At 42.5% G+C, this 22007-nt stretch overlaps 1 protein-coding gene and 1 long non-coding RNA gene across 11 annotated transcripts in view; one reads left to right on the top strand and one right to left on the bottom strand.

The window, feature by feature from the left end:
- Positions 1 to 22007, top strand: part of LOC111253150 (uncharacterized) — a 73104-nt gene that overhangs the window by 3663 nt on the left and 47434 nt on the right. For 7 of the 10 annotated variants that reach the window (XM_086993660.1, XM_086993663.1, XM_086993662.1 and 4 more), the window contains one exon: positions 9201 to 9562. The exons of 1 other annotated variant lie outside the window; for it this stretch is intronic. In XM_086993660.1, the coding sequence (XP_086849786.1) occupies positions 9451 to 9562 (112 nt within the window). In that variant the 5' untranslated portion in view covers positions 9201 to 9450. Of the gene's footprint in view, positions 1 to 7961; positions 8193 to 9185; positions 9563 to 22007 lie in introns of all 10 variants that reach the window. 2 more of the 10 variants (XM_086993659.1, XM_022812159.2) reach the window with 2 other exon arrangements.
- The window catches only part of LOC111253151 (uncharacterized), a 65979-nt gene that overhangs the window by 15796 nt on the left and 28176 nt on the right, over positions 1 to 22007 (bottom strand). The window lies entirely within an intron of this gene.

Genomic DNA, 22007 nt, shown 5'->3' with positions numbered 1-22007 from the left:
CCGGCCGGTCGGGACAGGCATGCATTATTATTGGTTACAAGAGTGGGTTCCGGTGCCTTTTAAGGGGGTCGGCGGCGTGACCTTGCAGGTCGTCGACCTCAAGCACGACGAATATCGCCGTCACCTGACACTAAAAAGAGGATAGGCATTGGGTTCACATCGTGGCGAAAACGAGCCCGGATTGATTCGGGCGGGCGAAGGACCGCCTACCTGTCTATGCCTACCTGACATGACACGCCATGTCAGGTAGCCATGGACAAAGCGTTGCTAAAGAAACGACAGGGATTCTAATGGAGTTACCGAGCCGGTGTATTGAGTCGCGAATGCCGCCACATTTATAGCCATTATTGTACCATGTTTCGGAGATCCTATGTATCTTATGGCGATTGCAGTATATATTGAACTGTAGAGGACGTATTGACGCATTTCTAGACACATGGCTTTAAAGCCACATCTCTCAGGGGAATTGACGTTGGCGCCATTCTGAAGCTGGTATTTGACAACAGTAAATATATTAAAGCTGTTAAAACATCTTTATTCAGATGTGAGATAGAGCGCCTCGCGTACGGGTGAAATGTCGGCAAAAATTCTCTATGTTCTGCAGTGTTACTTTACGACCAACATACGAATGCTACCGAGCCTTGTGAAGAAGTCTCTGTTTACAATTAGGAGGCGTTCTCGAAAGAAACGGCCTAAATGTGATCCCGTCATTTGTTCTCGAAATTTCGATGTGAAAGGTGCCCTCCGTAGTGTCGACCATTCAGGAACAATTTATTGCGAAAGCTGAACAGGACTGACCTGAGTGGCCATGACATTGTCAAAAATATAAACAGCTACGACAAAAGAGCTTTAGGCCACTTAAAAAAGATGGCTATGAAGAGAAGCTCGATGATGTTTGGGTGCTATACGGATTGACGCAAAGTAATTTACTCGATCGTGTTTACATCTGCGAAACTCTATAGAAACGTAATGAAATTGGGCCATCTCTTAAACGGTTGATCATGGATGATGAATAGCCGATCTCGTACAACACTAGTAGATGAAAAAGGTTATCGTCAAAGCAAGAAAAGCTCCACAATCGGTGGCAGGCTCCGACTTGACGCCGAAAAAGGTGATGCTAAGTGCCTGGTGGAAAAGAATCGTGTCTTATAGGCTGCCGCTTTCTGACATAACGATATATTCAGCCCTTCACCGTCAAGAGATTGTAACACGCCATTGAAACAACCAGCCCGAACTAAATTACAGATTGAGGCACCGTCTTGTGCCACGGCAAAGCCAGATCACACACATCCTTAGTCACCGTGAGAAAATAGAGATGGCTAAGTTAAAGCGGGAAACTTTTAATGCGCCCGCCGTATGGTTCGGATCTTGCATGTTCAGACCATTATCTGTTTTGATTTCTGCAGAATTACCCTAATGACGGTTATTTGCATTTAATGGAAGGACAATGTCAAAGTCACTTGAATCAGAAAAATTCTACAGTGATGAGATTCTGGTGTTAGTAGAAGAATAGCAGAAGCGAAGAATCTGACGTTATCAGAGAAGTCGAAGTCGCCCATATTTAGTTTAAAATATTGCTTTTAAACGTAAAAAATATTTGCCTGATCCTTGGACGCGTTTCGTATGTCCTAAATACGCGATTAATGTGATGAAGACATTTATTGCATTGATTATTTCTATCGGGTGCTTGCCTTGCTAGACTGAAGGTGTCCGAACAAATCTTAATAACACGATGAGCTATTTGAACGAACCATACGCTGAGCAGAGTACGAACGCAATTGGAGTAGGCACACACGGTAGGCATATCAGAGATGATTTAAAAGTTTCAGAGGATCTAATTCGATTAATAAAATTATAGTCTTCACCGCCGTGGAGTCCCCGATCAAAGCTGTTCAATTGCAACTATGCAACAGCTGAAGTCAAGCTGGATAATCATAGAATTTAGTTAAATTGTATCTAAAACACCACAAATTATTTTAAAACCGTTTCTTTATAAACACTATATTTGAAAATTTATGAGACGTACGATTGCGTTTCGTTTCAAACGCTGTATAAAGATTTTTTGAATACGAATAAGTAACGACTGACGGGGTGTCTCTACAACGGAATACATCAATTTATTGAACACCAATTGTTTGCGGGATTTCCTGAATAATTTGCCGGATTCTGTCTGGGGCCGCCGATTGATGTGCATCAGTTGTACGCCAGTCTATAGGGAAGATTGTTGAAGAAAACTCAAGCTATCTATAGAACTTGCATAATAATTAGGTGAACGTAGAATTACTAGTGACTCCATGAAGCTTGTGATTTTTGCTGGATTTCCAGATTAGTGAAATTCGCTTTTTGAAAAAGTAAAGATTTTGCTTGCAGTAACAAACTAACAGCCACTATAATTCTATGATGTAGGCATGACACAGTCCTAGTTGTCCTAATGAAAAACGAAACGCTCAAATAGTTCCCGGGTCAGTTGTGGTGCGCTTTGCGGACTCTCGGTCGAAGCCTTTGGCTTAGGCCCTGTAACGGCCCGCTTTAGGGTCTGTCCGAGACGAAAGTGATTTACATTAGATTTTTGACTCCGCCAATTTCCTAAGAGGATTTGGAAGATTCGGAGATAAAGCATTATGCCCAGCAAAACAGTCAAAATAGCAGCAACAGCAAAGCTTGTAAATATGACCGTGTTTCCAAAATGACTTCGTCCTATTACCATTTGCAAAAATGATGAAATTCATAAAATGTACGTGTGAAATTGTGGTAGTAGCTATTAGTCCTCATCGATGGGCTATTCAGAAATGTACTGACTAGGGTTCGGTATCATATATGCTTGATAAAGTCATGTGGATATGTTAAAAGCAAGCTCCCACATATCATCGTTCTGTTATATACCATCATGCTATTAGTCAACAAAGAAGGACTGGTCATACAGAACTGGCAGTTGAACGAATGAAATTTTAGGCGTATTTATTAGGTAGTTAACTAAGCAATCTCTGTATTGTTTGTCGCTCTCTTACTTTCTAATGCTTTTCGTTTGCTAGTGGTCAAGTATTACGAACAGCTCGAAAGATCTTAGCAGGCTCTGTGAGGCGGACGTTTGTTGAGACTATATCGTTTGGTCCCGGGTTGGTGCCTCAAAAATGGGCCGGTATATCCATATAGCAAGAAGCGCGACGAAACTAAAAAGTCTGCCCCTGTTTAGAATCCTCATCGTACGCGGAAGAGATGAGCTGAGTTGATTTCGTAAATTTTGGACATCAGCAATTGGTCGGTGCCTTGAGCTTACTATATTCATACCGGCTTTTGGAATACTAACTTAAAGCAAGGTCTTCCGATTAAGCTTGCCGACAATCTTGTAGAGTAACTCTATATAAATCTTGACCCTCAAGGAGATCAGATCTAGAAAAGAAATGCAATAAACGAAAATGTCAATTATTTTTGGAAATTAGCAATAACATATTTGTCCTAATCCGTCGTTCTGGACATCGTCAAGGCTAGTCGATGAGTCCAGCTGTTCGGTGACAGCGTTCTAACACACTGTACTATATTTAGCCTATTCAGGACGCGTATGCGTAGATGTTCAATAGATATAGTTGAAGCATAACCGTATCATTTATTTCTTGTATGAGGACGTTCATGACACTATACGAACACGACTGTACAATCATAGGGCCTGAATACCATAGGGCAAAACGAATACCATATTCGAAATTTCGTGACGTTTCAGTTACTCGTTAAGGAAGTGGTAGATACGTACGTACGTACGTTCGTCTATACTTTTGCAAAGACGGCGTGGACTTGGATTGAATTAAGTGGAACTTGTCTCTTGCGTCAGTATGCGGCAAATCAAATCTCTCCGACGTATACCTTTCGTACTGCGATGACTTCTTCTTTTAAAACATCGTTGATTTTCAAGTGAATCTTCAAGTGCGCTTTCTCGCATTTGAAAACGTAAAAATTGATGCTCTGACGGTCCTCTATCAACAGAAATGTCTCAGGCTTCGAGGCACGTCCGCGGGCGATAATAGATTGAGAAGAAGGGTAACTGCAGTCCGACGAAGGCTTTTACTTGGCTGTTACTTTGATAAACAGACTATTTTAGAAATGTTCCCAAAAAAAAAAAGCTCCCTCTGCACGCCATAATCGATGTCAGCATGCTCCCAAATGCTGGCTTGATAATTTATTAAAAACATACATCATTCAAACAATTTCTTAGGTGCATAAACATGCACTCATTGTTCACGATTGTACATGCCTTGGCTAGACGATATGTGCACGATTTATGGTTTAGGGCAACGCAGCTAAACTTCAATACACTATTCCCTATCGCGGGTAGAACAGCTATTTCTATTGGTGTTTCTCGGCTGTAGAAAACACGACTGGTTTCAGACTCCTACAAGACATATGCACGCAATACGAACCCTGGCCACGACGTATAGCATAACGGTACTCATTCATGATTTCAAAGCAAACACACAAGTGACCGTACGACCAAGCGTGATGGCATGAAAATTATCATGATCACCGTCCGGAGGAGCTGTCATTTATTTCGAATATTCTCAAGAGATATTAGACGCTAGGCCTGCCGGCCAGCCCATCCTATCCAGATGTCGCTAGAACCTATATATATATATATATATATATATGTATGTATGTATGTATGTATGTACCGTCGTATTTGTGTACACAGCTGGCATTGAAGTCTTTTCCGGTGGTATTTGTAATCAGCTTATTGCTTTGGCAGTCATCACACATTTGGCATTGAAACGGATGCGCGTGAGTGCGATAGCGTCACTACACTCCACCCGTAATATATTCGTTTGAACCGATCCCCACCCGCTGATCTATCTCGTCGTTGGCGTACGAGTGACGCATGGGTAAGAACGCTGGTCGGTTTTTTTCGAAAAATTAATAGCATTTGGAACGTGTCACCGACGAGCAAATCTCCCCGATATACATTAGTGTACTGTCTGTTCGAATGTTACAAGAAGACTGCCGAAGATTTTCGAAGACTAGATAACGAGGTGTCAGCTTATGTCTAGGGATATAATTGACGCATGCTAAAGCCCGTTTAAGCGTATATATATCCGGGTTGTTGGGCTAATTTTTCTAGTTACTATACCAACAATACGCTGTAGAAGTATACTTTTGATAGAAAGACAGCTAAGCACAGTGCGTGAGATTGTCATAACCAGATGTACGGTAACTTGCGTGATACTGCGTGAATTAGTAAGTTGCATAGATAGCGACGAGGTCAAAAATAACAAATGGATTTCTACGGCATCGAATACGCTGTGTAGTGATATAATAACAAGTATAGGCACTGCACTATGACTAAAAGTGTAGCTAGTATTATTTCGATTTCCCGTTTAACTACTGCAGACGTAGGTAAGCAACTGGCAACAATCATTCTCCTTTTTGGTGTTTGTCTGTTTTTGATTTTAGTAGGACGATTCGTTTCTGTCAAACAGACCTGATCATTCGTTCTTAACAAGAACATCGTTACGCTCGTGCATTAAGTAAAGTTCAATATGCTGTGTTGTACCCCTTTAGCAACAGCAACGTAGAGAAAGATAACATAACCCTTGGTAAAAATACCTCGAAGTGTCAGACCTCAGGATATGGAAATATGTTACTGTCGTCACTCAAGAAGTGGCCTCGAAATGTCGGCCCGCTTTGCCGTCGACAAATGAACGCCGAGGTTTACAATGCTGCCGTTGCAAAATCATTGCTTCGGCCATTTCGTTGCCCATTGTCACCGTTTATGCCAGCCTGCTCTGGTCCTCTCAGTCTATTCGGCTTGCTACGTGACGCGGCAACGCAACGTAGCCACTCACCCTGCTCGTAGCCTCAGCGGGGCATTCGACGCAAAGATACGCAAGCTACACGCGTCGAGCAGGGCTCTGAAGACCAACAAACCTTGGGGCAACGCAAAAGGCCCAGACAACAATGTAGTAATAGCAGTAGTGCTGTTGCTATCAGAGCCGCCCGTACCACTAGCAGCTCGATGCATCAGTGGTTACCCCACCGCAGAACACCCATATACTCTGCCAATAACTTCTTTTCCTTCCCAGCCAAACTCGCTTACCCGACAACAACTGACTTTTGTCGTTATCCTGTCTGCACATCGAGCGTGAGGTGGCAAGTCAACATAAGGAAGTGTCTAGTTGCTCGTCACTGAATGCTTCTGTCAAGCGCCACTATTGATTCACGTAAAGTTAACACAGAAGATGTAGAGTAGTAACGAGATGGGTTCTACTCGATTATCGGCTGGTCCTTACTTCTCAGGCCATGCCGCTGTGGAGTAATGGCCAGCCATTGACTACGATGGGTCGGAATAAATGTTTTAACACTATGTACCACTACGAGAGTTTTGAGCTCGATTTTTCGTTGATAAATATGTACAACACGGTGCACTCGTCTATGACTCTGCACTGGTTAATAACAAAAATGTGTCATAGAACTATTTCGAAAATGTCAACATATCAAAAATTGAGAATATGGTACTGTTATTTAATTAAAGGCGGGGTGGCCTTAAAACCGGTTAGGACCGTCGAAAAACAGATTGACCAGCCGCGCGATATGAGCTATTTGAGCGAATCTAGTTCTAATTGTCACGCCTACACATAAGTTCTTGTGAAGAAGCGCAGGCAAAGGTGTGTATATTGGCATCAAGTAGAAAGCGTGAGATCAGGGGAGGATCAACGTCAGGAGTCACAATTTCGCTACCACGTTTTTTGGTTGACCAGCACGCTCAAAAACTTGTTGTTTAATAAACTCTAAGTCCGCCAAAGATTAAACGACAAATGAAAGCCTGAAAGTGACCGCAGCATTCTATAATCGGCTCGTTGGTACGTAACGTTGTTGCTCGTCAGTTTGACAATCGTGACAAATATTGATCTAAAATAATAAACTATATCCATTTTGTTACGCTGTTTTAGAATTAAAAAAAAAAACATCTAAATACGCCTACTTGCTTTTTACAAATCACTGCAATCGATGTTTTGATATATCCTCTGTTCTGACCTTGACGGTCTAGTAGTTTCCTTTTTGACAGTCAATGAGTGTATCACGTTTTGTATTTCTGTTCCGCTCTAAATTGGAGCATCTATTTACCTCACTGCCTGCCGAACGTGACGACGTTTGTTCGTTGTCATCCAACAAAGTGCAATAGACTGTTTCATTTTAAATGTTCTAGCTATCTAGATATTTTTTTAGAATGAAGATGGTATATTCCAGCGATAGGGTGGTACAGAACATCAGCCTTCTTTTTCTACTATCTATAGTATATATACAATATAAATTGGACAGGTATCCGTAGCTGGCATTGGGAACTCGAGACCGTATGCTGGTAGTCTGAGTCTCAAAATAGCTTAGTATCACGAAAACTTCCTGTTTGAGTAAATATTTATCAATACTAGGCTTGTGAACGCCGGTTCTACGCTGTCACATATGAGAAAGTACACTCCGGGTCAATTTTATCATGAATGCGATTAGTTCTTCCCGATGATGCTTGAAGTAGTTACACATAATCAAAAACTACTTCAAGCCGCCAAAACGAGCGCACGTTGACTCTCACATCGGCTTCTACCGCTTATTGCCGTCCAGTGGTTAACGGAGGACGTCTGTGCGAAGTTTGTTCCATGTTTCATCTAATGATGCGTTTAGATTACGACAGCCGGACACAGAGTTTTTGTATCGCGGTCGACTCGGCTGGATGGAGCAGACAACGGAAGCGAACTCGAAGGTAGAAGCGGGGAATGAATGGGGGGAACAGTGAGATCCTTTATGTTTGAGGGGTATGGAATGCGTTGTGGAGGCATACCATGGGTCACAACGAGAGCTGGCTGGAAAGTGGTCTCCAGAGGAATTCTATTGGCACATCCATCAACGTCGACGGCTCAGTTAGCTATGGCGCTACTGGCAAGGTCTAAGGAACTTTTAGTAAACGGGCTTACCCTGGTTTTTAGGCTTGGCTACAGCCACAGTCCTTCGTGAAGCGGCCAGGGGCCATGCTTCAGTTGGCCGGAGGGTACTTGCTGTCTCCGCTCCGGCAGTGAGGCTGACTTATGCTCACTACTCTCTGAAGGACAACGATGACGGCGCCACGTAGAGCGGGACACGCGGAGTTTTACATGTCTTGCATAAGTCTACCAACCGCGGAATTAAGCTGCTGCTCGACCTCGAGGGACGAAACGAATGTGAGTGAAGAACGGCCACGTAAGAAAAACTTTTGTCCGGATAACCCTGTGCACTAATGCTCGATATTAAACATAATGTGGTTCCAAGACAGTTATTTGGCTCGCAAAAGAGTCATCGTGAGCAGAGATAAGATTCTTGTTGCACGCTAGATGTTCTGTTAACTTCGATAATCATCAATTCAAGTTACAATGGTTTTCTGCTAATACTACCATTAGTGTAATAATAAATCTTTTTGCTTAAAAGGTAGATGGTATAAATATAGCCGGCCTATATGTCAAATACAAGTGACAGTATGCTGTGTTCCGATGAAATGGATTCTGATGAAGATCATAACTATATATATAATAACAATAATAATAGTAACAATAAAAATAGCAGTAATAATAAATTGGAATAAATGTAAGGCGAGAGCTAGGGGCTGGTAAAGCAAGAGCAAGATCTAAACGCGCTTTCTTATACCCTAGTTTAATGTTTTAATTAAGAAGTAGAAGGCAGAGAATCTTAGGAAAACACCCTCAGAGTGGCCTAACATAAAAATAAATATTTAAAAATGGCGAATTACATGGAATATAATGTGGTGACACACACATATATATATATATATATGTGGCAACACTGAAAATGCCGACATATGCTTTATTAAGGTCGCCTAGGGCTGAAATAGATAAATCAGCTATTAGCATAAAATGTCCTATTAAAATATAAATTATTTTTTCCTATAGATGTTCAAATTGGTTAACGCGGGATAATTACTTTGCCAAGGGAATGGCTCTTAAAATCGATCAAAAACATTATCAGTCACATTATGGAGAGTGGCAATTCGTAGACTCTACATACACAGTGCATCGATTTTTCTAATCATTATCATCATAAATATTGTCTCATTTTTTTTAACTATTTATGGTTGGTAACGAATCCTTGACAGATCGCCTATATAAAGTATGCAGTGGCCAGCTATCTAGACATGCAAACTTTAATGTAATAAATAACAGGGCTCTTATTTTCAGGTGTATCACTGGCGACCTGTCTCGTTCAGTTGTGTCTTTCATCTATGAAACATCGCCACATAGGATGCCCCGGCACTCAGTCGGCCCCAGTTCGTGCCTCATGCAAAACCTCTAAGCCTTTTAGGCAGCAGCACAGCTGCACCTCGTCATTATTACGGGCCGCTGAAAGCCACTAAAGGCTTTTGGATTAGACAGCCTTGCCTTGACGCATTCGCTTTAACCATCCGATCGACCAACGTCAACCTACAGGATGCCACAAGTCGTAATGCTATTGACGCTCGCGTCGCTGCCCCTATCTACAGGATGCGTTTCCGCTCCCGAGATTCCTGTCACGCGTACGCCACTTAGTGGGAACGACAATAGTAAGTAGCGTTCCTGAAAATGATTTCCGGTTACCTTCCGAAGGTATTAAATAGGGCCAGTTCTACAGATTGTTATAATAAGATAAACAACCGAATGATTAGAGCACAGTAAATTACATATTTTGGTTTTATACGATAGAGACACGACATTTCTTTGCGAAGTACCTATAGTAGGTGTTATTGATAATTACGTAATAGTGTGAGCTTGTATTCATTACAATAATTATCGCCATATGGTGCAAATGAGTCATGGGCATATGTATGAACTAAGGAAGACTATATAGGAAGTATATCTTGGACGGATGGGCTCGTGGTTCCCCGTTGCGGCGCGAGTTCCGATATCACCATCGTATCTTGAATCTATAGACGTGTGAAAGAAAAACGAGTATAGTGTGTGAGGTGGAGAAAATAATCTACCCTCAACAAGCCGAGGAGGAAAAGCGAAAAATAGGACAAACAATGCAAGGACGTGGTGGCTTTACCCGGCTCAGCAAGCTCATAGCAGGACCGGCTGCGTGTCAGGCGGTTCCATGCTGATGAGCAGCATACTCGACAGTCGAATTGGTTGGCCCGCCACTCTCGGAACTTTGTAACAGTAGATTACAGAGATAGGCAACTGCAACGGCGAGAGACGGCGGAACATAGCTCAGAATGTCAGTTACACGGCCGGGCGAACGAATAAAGCCCGCGAGGAAGTACTGCTGGCCTGCTTGATACATGCCGCAACCCATCCTTGACTACCACGAAATTTCCATAGAAACTCTACGTTTCTAAGAACTAGGGGTGGTTCTTTGTTCTATTATTTAACTCGATCCTCTGCAGTGTAGGCCGGTTAGGTGGTGAATTATGTGATAGGCATCGCAGTGCTAAAAAAAACTTTTATAAAGGGTTTCTTTTATCCTTGTTTTGGCTCTGACAAAAGGCTTGCTCAGTAGAAGCACGTTTCTGACAATTTTTTGAAGAGTGAGTTGATTTACGGCCATATAAAAGTGAGATGTTTATAGCCATGTTTGGCATTTTAGTACGTTGCTATGAAGAACACACTATGGTTTCTGTGGTTTTCAATGCGATTCAATATTCTGAAAGCAATCTACATTAGGTTACACTTGAGCCAGTTAAGTATAGATTTTTTTTTTTTAGTTTTTTACTATTAAATCAGCTGTAACGACACTTTGTTTTCAGTTTGATTTTCCTTTAACTTGATTAACTGGCCTTCTGTGTCAAGAAGTGAAGTCACTTGCCACTTGTTAACTGTGCACTCGATTTCCAAATAAGATGTTTGTTATACTATCTCAACACAATTTCAACCTGCTTTATTCGAATCTTGGTTTACTATCCGAGACTAAATCGTCGTCAGTGCATTGAATACGCCGATCCGAGATACCATAAAATAGGCTCGCCACCCAGCTACCTATCAGGCTACATTTTAGCCCAGCGTATGCATCCGCAAACTCCTATAGTATTCACCATGAAATGTCCTGTTACTCAGAACCTAGATACTTCTTTTGTGAATGTGAGCGGATCTGGCCGGCTTTGTCGTTGCCTGGCATGGTAACTTCAAGATTTCTGAGACAAGGGAATAAACTTTTTCGTCATATTTCGCTCGCCCTGGTCCTGCCAGTAGCAACGACGGTCGTCAAGGGCCAATCTAACGCATTATTTACAACGTCCGCATTCGTTACTTACGACGAAGACTCGATGTTACTAGAGGTCGCGATACAGGACTTCCCACATTGAATAATGTGCTACTTTTGTTGTTTTCTCCTGTCGGTCTACACCTGTTTGCGGGTAGAAGATATCGAGGAGAACCACTATGTAGCTCAGGGACGCGGTCTGGGCTTCAACGCTCTAACCTGTTCCACGAGAGGTGTGAGATTTTATGACGAACAAAGCTGAAGTCGCACTTTCACGTTATGGCTGCCATTGTAGGCCTTCCATTGATGTAGGGCAGGAAAGAGAAAAATCCCTAAGGTCTGTTGTCTCCTTTTTGATTAGATAATTGTATATAAATAGGTTAAGCTGTCACGAATATTTTGCAAATATTTGATGATATGTAGTGACATGGAAGGGAGCGCCTGGGTGCATTCATAGGGGGGAACCGCCATCGCAGAACCTCCAGTACTTCATGCAAAAAGTAGAGTTTAACTGCTTTATTATTGCCTATAAAGTAAAGGCCCGTGCGGCTGGTCATACAGGAGACGGTGGAAAGGCTCAGTGACAATGGGGCTGTCAATAACAATAACAACAGTAATAGCTTTGCAGTGAGCGACAGAGTTTTCGTTGTCGCTTAACAAATTTATCTCTCACACAAGCCTCCTGCTAGCTGTTTTCGCCTTCCATGACAAAAGATATAGGTCAAGCGGTTCGACATTTTTTTTATCATCTGTCTCATTCTCTTCGTTTTTCATTGCTGCAGATCGTTGAGTTTCAATAAATGGAACTCAGCTAAAAATAGCCATCGGTCGTTTGTCGTAAGACCTGCGTTACTTAGATCACTAAACGGACTTACGGAATATACATAATATATCCGTAACCATAAAAACCCATAGATAAGCTTTTTGAAGCATTCCTATGGGCGTAATGAAGGACATGATACTGAGGTTCCAAGGCGAGTACTAGGTGCTAAAACAAAGGATAGCTATCAGTAGTATCGCATTCTTTCTATGACAAAGTGGCTGACCTGTGTTTCAACCATCAGTATTCCGAAAGACTGTAAAAGTGTTCTTGTAGCTTCTTAGATGAATAGGATAAATACCCTGGGCAGTTATCTAGCTATCTAAAGCAATGGCTAGCCCAACCTATTGTCGCCAACTATTCTTTCAAAGCTTGAGTTGTCTTTAGTGTTGTTTGCAGACCCAGAGTCCACCTGACCAGGTTCAATGGTTGTTGTAGCGCTGTACCAGTGAAGATTTCTAAAGGGAATATATGCTACGATGGTAGTGTCGATTGATATTGACACAGGTTTGAGTTCTAGATTACAGTATATACGAGAAACGATTGTGTTTAATATAGAAAGAATATTAGATAAACGTAGTTTAACATAACTGCGGTCAGCTATCATTCTGCGCCACCATGAAACAATCCACCGCTCTCGGCAGAACTTGTTCATAGATATTGACTTGCCTCCTTATGGTAAAGCATTTTGTCTAAAACTCATTGCAATTAGCGCTGGATTTAGGCGGAAACTCCTAGACAATACTGCTGTAGCAGTTAAACGTTATTACGGCCGCATGGAGTAACAGGAATTAAATTCCATGGATCGTTGATTTTGTCAAGGAAATATAGCCTTTATTAGAGGCAAAATTCTATATAACTCAAGAGATTTTCAAGTGCAGCACCAACTGGAACATCGTGCTGTCTTTAATAGGACTTTCGTTCATTATATAGACGCTTCTCTTACGACGTAAAATAACTTTGACTTTACCAAAAAAATATCCTCAGTTCTCCAGGATTCCTCGAGTTTGCTCTGAGTAACCAAACGCCTTTGACGTATCACGCAGCGTACGCCAGTTTGAAACTTTATCAGTGTATTTCCATCAAGCCATTCTACACTGCGTATCTACAAAGGAAGACTCATGTCCCTACGTAATTTTCGACTAAACAACACGCGATGATAATTAAATATTATCTTTTTCTACGGTCGCTCAGCACAAAATATGCGTTCTACAGCCATCACAGCGTGAAACATACATTGCTCTCGGCAGAATCTGTTGGCAGATACTAACTTGCTTTCTTATCGTAAAAAATTTTGTCCAAAAAACTCATTGCAACTAGCGCTGGATCTAGGCGGGAACTCCTAGGCGGAGCAACTCCTACGAATTATAGTTGCCCCTCTGTATGTTTCGAGATTTCAAAGGTTTCTACTCTGTAGCGGAGTCCGAGGCAAGCACTTTTGGCCAGTCTATATGCCATACGGAAAAGCTAAGACCTCAGGAGTCTGCTGAAGAGTTTCACCGCCGCCTGTTCAGGGTCAGTGAGCAGGAGGGATCAGGGGTCAACAGCTGGTCTCCGTTTCCTGCACGCCTCCTCTGACGGAATGGATATCGAGGCGGGAGTATGGCCGAGGCTCAGATTATAAAGGCCCATCTGTTTTTTTTTAACAGCAGCGTCTAGTAGTAGTCGTATTGCTAGAGTTATAAAGAGAACAAATGGAACTAAGACTTGGCAATGGCCAACATGGTCGACTTATCAAGAACCGCTGGTCAAATGCTACAAGCTCAATCAAAAGTAAAAGAACCCTTTCGTATATAGACACTCGTGTATGTAACGTTACGTGCCGGATCCTTCCAATGGATCCAGCTTGTGTACAGGGTAAAGGGTCTGCGCGGGACTATTTCGCAGAAACCGGAAAAAACAGCTTATTGAGACTGCTGTACACACAAATCAAAACTGCCCTAATGGTAAGACTTCTACCTCATTCGGCTTCGTCCTTAGCCTGCTGTAGACTTGTGCTCACATATAAACAACATGGACGTTCCACAGCTACTAATGTCCTTCAGGCATTCAGTACTCACCATAAGCAACCGTAGACAGATTCGTTACGCAGTTACCTATTGATACGTTCGTTATGTGTAGCATGCTTTCCATAGATTTAGCTGAGCATCTATTGACCACCCGCTTCATGTTCCGATCCCTCCTCGAACACTGCGTGTGTCATTACAAACATATACATAGAATGGAGCTTCTTTTCTGAACCCCTGTCATAATGGACCGTACTGTAACAAAATTTATTATAGCTAAATAATAAGTTCTGTCCTCCTTAAGGATAACCATTAACACAGAAACGGAGCTTTACTGATCAACTGTTTCCCTCGTTAACTTTAAAGTCGTTCAATTGGGGGCCTTCTGATTGCTGTCGTAAAATTCAAAGAATATTTCATACCTCGCACTGCGCAAAGGGTAGTTGTACGAATGCCAACTATAAGGGGACAGTGCACGCTGGTGGAATGGTGGGTATCGTGCGACCCACATATGAAATCAGCGGCAAAATAATGCGCAAAGCGATGCCCCACAAGTTGGCTACGTTACAGACTTATCTACGAAATCCATCGATCCAAGGGCAGTTGTTAGTATCACCACTGCAAGCGAGTGAAGCAAAACTACCGGCGAAAAGGAATAACACTGTTTTTTCGGAAAGCTTTGTGGCTCTTGGCTTCGATGCTGTGCAACGAACTCCCTTATTTTCCTATTACAAAAGCTATAAATTTCTCTCCCTGGTTCCCCTGAAACGATTCCATCATTATTCATATAAAGTCAGCGCTCGTCCACTTGGGACACTACACCCAGCTGTCCTAATATCCTAGACTACTCAGTGGCTGCCGTTAGCAGAGCTATAGATAGATAAACCTGTCATTTTCGCCCTCTTCGTTATCGCAAGCGGCACTTCGATGATGAACGATTATAACCTGGTCTCTATCTGAGATTGCGTATAGTGAATTCTGTCGACACAGCATAGACACATGTTGGCACTGCAGGCGTACATCGACTCATCCATTCGGTTTAGCAGACAAAGGATACAACAGAAGTGAGAACGAGGCCAATGGGGGTCTGACCTTCCTCTGCTTGTACCGTTTCTGCGGGACATCAGCTACCACCGGCGGCTCCGATCCCTACTTCATTCACTGTCTAGCATTTTGTACTTTTTCTGACTATCTTAACAATTCAAAGGGACGGAACTATCTTGTACTATGTCTCTATGATCTTCACGCACATACGGACAAGTAATTTGGCGACAAAGATGTATCTGTCTCTTCCGTGCAGCCAATGTCTGCTTCCGTTGTAACATGCCCATCGAAGTAGAGTAGCGGTAGCCATGCTTCAATAGTCAGCGTCTGCGGCACTCTAGACCTATATATGCGGCAGAGATAGATAGTGCTGGATTGCAAAATTGTCCATCGGATGTTGGCAAGGGACGAGAACAAGTAGATTACTCGGTAAATACGTACTGCGGTATTTTCAGAAACTGCTTTGCCTGGTCGTTTTTCTTTTGCTATTGATGTTATTGCTGCTTGTTATGTCGTCGCCATTGCGCCCGCTGTGGCCCCCGCCGCTACTGTCGCCACTTCCTGTATCCATACCGCTGGCCGCGTTTGTACCGAAATGAGCAATGGTATTCTCTAGTAGTCGTGGTTGTCAGAGTCACACTTGTGCCAGAACCAAGTCAGTGGCAAACTATTGGCAGTGATTTTTCGACCATCACGAGACAACTATTCTGCGGAGTAGTGCTTTAATAAGAGTTACAGTAGAACTTTGTTAGTGCAGGTAAACCGTTTAAACTGTCGGTTTGCTCGCGCGTCTATCGTGCGTTGCTGGCTTTGACAGCGCAGCGTAGACGTACCCACATGTCCGCTGCGGGTCGGGCAAAAAAACTGGTGTAAAATAGGGGTTATTAAGCAAAGCCGGATGAGGGCGGAGGAGCTTTGAGTCTGGAGACTTTGGTCGTTTCCTTTGGCAGGGAGGGGCGAACTGAGAAAAAAAGTGGTTCCGGTGGCACATTCGACTTGACGACGGCAAGCTTTGTTCTCTCCTTGACATGCTTTCTACTTTATTTTCTTTTACGCAATCATCTATGAGGCTTCCACTTTTTCTTGGTTGTTGGTTACTAGAGCGTCCTCGGGATAGTAGTGGCAGCAGATGTTCAATCTTTCTGAGGAACTCCTTTGTGGGTTATTCTTTTTTTTCTAGGTAAACTCGCCTCTCTGCCCTTTTTCATTGTTCGTAGACGAGCCGAGCTCTATTTGCTATAGGACGGCCTCCGACGGTGCGTACAGATCGCGGCAATTGTACTCGACGGGTTATTGAAGGGGACACTCTAGCGCCATTATGGGGGCTCTAGTGGGCGATCAAACGAAAAGAAGGTCTCCTTGCCAACGGGGGAAACAAGCACCCCGAGTGGAGTAGTAGGAACTGAAATTGGAGGTTCAAGCGCAATAGGAGCGTTCAGTCGTTCCTAGGCTAGTTGGTTTGCCGAAAGTTACAATGGGGCCTTTTGGCCGTTACAGCGGGAGCAAAAGTAAGCAGACCGGTATGGAAACGGGTAGCGCTGGCGTTGCTGTCATGATTGCTGTCAACGGCTCTTTCTTTTCAGTGTTATTTCGTTTGTTTGTGTTGAGGTCTTCAGATGGTTCCTAGACCAACTCCTAGGTCGCATGGTGACTGCTTCTAACCTTGTCTCTATCTTCAGATGTTTTACTTTCTCTATCCTCCGCTACCTCTCTTTTGAGCTGGCGAAGAAAATACTCGCTTGCTTCGTTTTTGTAGCCCCATTTTTCGCTTTTCATAAGCCTCAGAGTCAGTAGCAGGGACCACGTTGACCAAAAGGGATGTTTTGAAAAGAAAAAAATCGCTCCTGACAGAAACCGCTGCTCAGGCAATCCTCTAAGCAAGTTTCTTGCAGGCAATAATATCTGACAGGTGAAAAAACGCTGCTTTTGAGCTCAGGGCCTGTGCCTTTTTTATATCAACTCGATCTGACAGATCCTGTAGGATTAGGATGCGGATAGCATCCCAACATAAATTGGAATAAAGGGCTAGACTATGAACTACCCGAAGGAAAGGACTTATGTACCTTATCGAATATAGCGACGGCATCAAAGCAGTGAGATAGCCTTGGTTCTTGACAAACAGCATGACCTATTTGGAGATGAATAGCTTCCGTAGGTATAACTTCAAAGTATATCCTGAATGTGTTTTTTTTTAACATTCCCTTGAATAGTAGCAGATATATCCTAGAAGTTGAAGCCGTTGTCTTTACATTGGTCAAATGTGACGGTGCATTAGGATAAGTGAGTCGTACATTATGAAGCACTGTTTTTCAGTCGATTCCGTTGACACGCTATGCTCGAAATAATTACACCTGTTACAACTTACTCAAATAGTGTTATATAGAGAATGAGCTGTAGGTATAACTTACGCCTTTCCAACGATTAAGTATTACGCATCTGGTAAAGTTGGAAGAGTTGTACCGGACAGGAAAAACGAGCATAAAATAAACACCGCTTAGGAAATTTTCGTTTTATTCAATCGTTTGCAGGAACTTTTAACAAAAACAAAACATTTCGCAAAATGTAAGAATTCGATGCTTTGCCGAAACTGGCCAAAACCTTCATAACTAGCCTCACTGGATATAATTCTACCTTTTCTATTGTATTAAACTAGATAAAAAAATACTAAAAAAAAAAAAGCATACTGAAGTGCGGTTACATTGTAAAGGTGAATTAGTTGACCAAATACTTATCCTTATATGATTAACAAAATAAGGTTAGGCGACGTTTTAACTGCAAAAATGAAGGCCCGTAACCAAACGTTGGAGATCGTCATTATCCTTGGGTTCTTCTTAGACCAAATTAACGTTGGATATTTCAAATACATTGTGAACAATGTTAAATTTAAATTGATTAAAAGTTTCTTATAGAAATATGATTCACGAATCGGGGCCGCGTCACGCCGATTGCGGAAACCGCGACGGAAGATAAATCATTGCGAACCCACCATCGTCTACAAAGGCTGTGGGAACTATACACCCTAAGGAGCTTCTGGAAAATTTATTTTATAAACTGACTGAAAGGTCAGCGTTGAAGAATGCTGAAGAGGATTTCCCAGCAGGCGAACTAAGGCCTACAATTAGAGTAGTGGTATTTCGACAGCGTACCGAATAATTTTCCTTTACAAATTATTCCTGAGATTTGTTTTTTTTTTTTTTGGAATATGGATTTTGAAGAACGGAGTTGAGTATGCTGGCAGGTTTAAAATTGAGTTAAATCGGTCAGTCCATCCCTGTGTTGTTATCTTTAATGAAACAAGTTGACTTGTTTTAAAATCGCTATAATAATCAACTACTGTGATTTACTGGAAATATGTCCAAAGCTCTTTATGAACTCTCGCAGCAGGATAAGTTAAATAGATAAAACATTGACTTAAATATGAAAAGCTAAATAGCTAAACAGCATCTACTCATGATCGCGAGTAGGTATTGTCTAGCTGTATAAAGAGCATATAAAACCCGTTAGCAAATCAGGGGTTGCAGCCCCTGGCTGGGGCTGCCGAGTCTTGCCATTTTTCTATAGGGATAGGACGAATCCCAACAAAAGGACACAGTACTACTTGTCTGGTTGGCTCACCGAAACCTGCGCTATCATCCGCAATCTGTCTTACTTTCTTTAACACCTTCGAGAGTAGAAGTACCGAATACAAGTCCCGCGAATGAGTACTTCTAAGCCGACGCAGCATTCTGATCACAGGAAGCACTGAACGCGGCGCAGACGATAGAAAGAAGATTCATACGCACGGGAGGAAATTATAATTTTCTTTCGTCTGAACAGACGCCTGCAGGATAATGCCATTGCGGACCCTGTTTGTGAAACTGAGTATTCTAGAAAGAAGCGGACTACTCAGCCCTGCATGTACAGCAAAACGTAGAAACAGGTATTCCCATAGATGCAGGAGCATTCGTGTTACGTGCAAAACTGGACGGATTCATCCTGTCTGTATTAAACTATCTAACTGTTGTCAATAGATGCCCATCTGATGACCAACTGGTCAGTCATTTCCGCTCTGAACCACACTGCATTATCAGCACAAACGTCTTTTGCGAACCTGTATATTGCTAATTCCACTAGAATTAACGTGTTCGGCCTGAAAACAGAGGATATTATATAAATAAAGCGAATAACCGATTTATTTTATTATTTTTTTATTTATCCCCATTTATTTACTGACCAGAAACAGACACAAAAACCTCTGGGGATAGAAGCGCACTGGCTAATAAAACAACAATCAGCTTCGGCTTTTCTGGTTATTCTTGAAAACCTGGTTTCTTCTTCTTCTTCTTCTTCTTCTGGTTATTTAGGAAAAAGGAAAACGCTAAATACTATTAGAGGAAATATTAAAGCTTGTCTACCCTCGGAAATAAAGCACGCGACAAGTCATGCCTAACGCGATATGGCATTTTGTGGTGTATAAGTCCGCGATAGACAAAATTCTTGGTCTGACTTCTCTGATCATTCTGAACAGATGACGCGTTGTTATGTAACAATCCAAATGATCCAATCAGCATTTGTTATCAGTGCGAACGAACCCGTTTCCACAATCGAATCTCGAACGTTTACGTAAGGTCTCTGAGGTCGTACCACACCGGCGGTCGAACGAACGGTCGATGATATCGACAAAGACAATATCAATAATTGTAATGATGACAAATCTAGCTAATTTTTTTTCTCAAACAAATAAAGTGAAGTTATCTTTTAGTGATTACGTATGACGGCTAAGTCATTTGCCAACTAAGTAGTACTCGCGCATGGTGGGTGCGAAAATTGTTTAATTTTAACGATTTTTACCATTTTTCAACAGCTGTCTTAACAGCCGGTAGATGCGTCGTCTTTTCGCCTTTCGCTCTACCGGCTAGCTAGCTAGCTAGCGCGAACGTTTTAGAAATGATTTGAAGTTTTTTCCCCTTTTCCGCGCATGTCTGCCTGCGTCTGCTTCTATACTTGAACTATTTGTTTGGCTTAAGTAGCAAATTAGGTTCGCACTCGGTGGCGAACATGGGTTTTTCAGTTTTCAAAAGCCCTGTACTGTCCAAAACCTACACCTTTCAAAAGCCCACACCACGTTGCTGTTACCAATTCCATGCTAACTCTGCACACTTACGAACAACGCCCATCAAAAGCCTAGACAAAAAAAGCGGAAACATGGCTGCTTACCGCTCCACCGGATCCAGTTCTAGACCAAGAGACGTTACCAAAGACGAAAAACCTGTAAGAAGGAGTTGTTCAATTGTTGAATGACCTAGGCGAATAGCAAGAAAACACCTGTCTGAACCTCATAAAACAGCCGTCCTTATAGGTTTCCCTTAAGCAGCACAATAATAAAGCTAGAGCTGTAGTTAGTTATCTGCATCGTTGTAGTTCCTAGTTGGCGCCCCATAACGGGATAGCGTTTAAGCAGCTAAACAGTAACAGTGATCCACAGGATAACCTTATATATAACAGGAAATTTTGTCAAAATTATCAGAGTGAACAAAAGTCGCTCATTTTAGAGTTAACTAGCGGCTCTACCCAATCACAGTATTTTTGAAAATAGATATGGCGTTTATGCCAAACCCAAAGCGCGCCCGAATTTCCAAAGCCGGAAATCCGCGGACGTTGCCGTTGCCCCCTGTCAATAATGGAGGAATAGTTTCATCGGCATCAAGGGTTCATGATTGCCTGTCGTATGAAGGACCGTCTCTGTCGGGTGAGGAAAGCAATTTCGTAAACGATAGGAGCGCCATCGGAAGAAAACATCATTCATTGCTTTCTTTTGCCTATAAAACGCCAGTGCTGCCGGCCAAAGTTCACTTGTGCTAGAAGACACCAGCTAATTATCACCAGCTCTTATATGTACATAGGTTTCTCTAAGGCTTAGTTATTTTTTAACTTATGTAGATGCGCTCCGCGTACTCTTGTAGGCAATACTTCGTTCTTCGATATAGAACACGACCTACAAGAAGTTCCCATAGCATCGAATAATAGCCAGAAGTTATTTAGAGCGTTAGTCCTTCCATCACGAAACATCTTTTTGTATATTACTATATTGAACGCTTCGTACTCATTATGTCCTGCAAGATGTAGTTACTGAGAAAGTCATGCCTTCCGCTGCGTTCGTACGTACACGTTCGGTTTATTAGTTCTCGTCCCATGGATACCGTCAACAAACGGCGCCATCTAACTATGTCATAAATATCAAAATTTGTTCGCCAGCCAGCGCTTACATTGGCACAAAAACAGAAACAAAGCGCTTCGATACATTTATCAGAGTTGGCGAGCAGAGGTAGCGCCGACACCGTGTGATGGCATCAACCGTTGAGGGCAAACAGCTGTTGCCCATTAGCTCTAGTGCAACATGCACATTACTACATCTGTCCGAAGTACTCGTTGGTTGTCTGCTATGGCTTGTCTGCCTAGTCAACTAAAAGAGTTTCTACACATACGGCAGGCAGTGAAACCTATTCCAAGTAGCGCACTAACAAAAAACCTTGGCACAGCTTGACAGGACGACGCTTTTTGTGCTGGACTCGAGCACGACATCTTTGTTCAGACCTCTTACAGGCTACTCTTTGTTCCGCATACGGTTGGTTGACTGGTCGAGACGCTCACGTACAATTCAAATGAAACCGGACGAGAATAAAGCCAACCGGACGTTAAGGTCGGGGGGCTCTGAATTATGTGTGCCGATCACGGCTCACCTAAATATAACCCCAAAAACGTAGCACGACATAACCTTTGCACGATTCCATTGTTAACAGCAACTTGAGATTTGTCAGCAATTTTCAACACGGCTTTTTTTTTAGACAGCAGCCTTGTTTCGATCCTACTGCTCGCTGTACCGCCAGTCTCAATGCCAATGGTGTCGTTGCTAGCTATGTCACTGTTGTCGACGAGCACTTGAACCAGTTTTTTGTTTTGCT

Source organism: Varroa destructor, unplaced genomic scaffold, assembly GCF_002443255.2.
Source record: "Varroa destructor unplaced genomic scaffold, Vdes_3.0 BEIS01000006.1, whole genome shotgun sequence".
Lineage (NCBI taxonomy): Eukaryota > Metazoa > Arthropoda > Arachnida > Mesostigmata > Varroidae > Varroa > Varroa destructor.
Note: the sequence above shows the minus strand (reverse complement) of the source record. Positions and strands in the feature narration are given on the sequence as shown.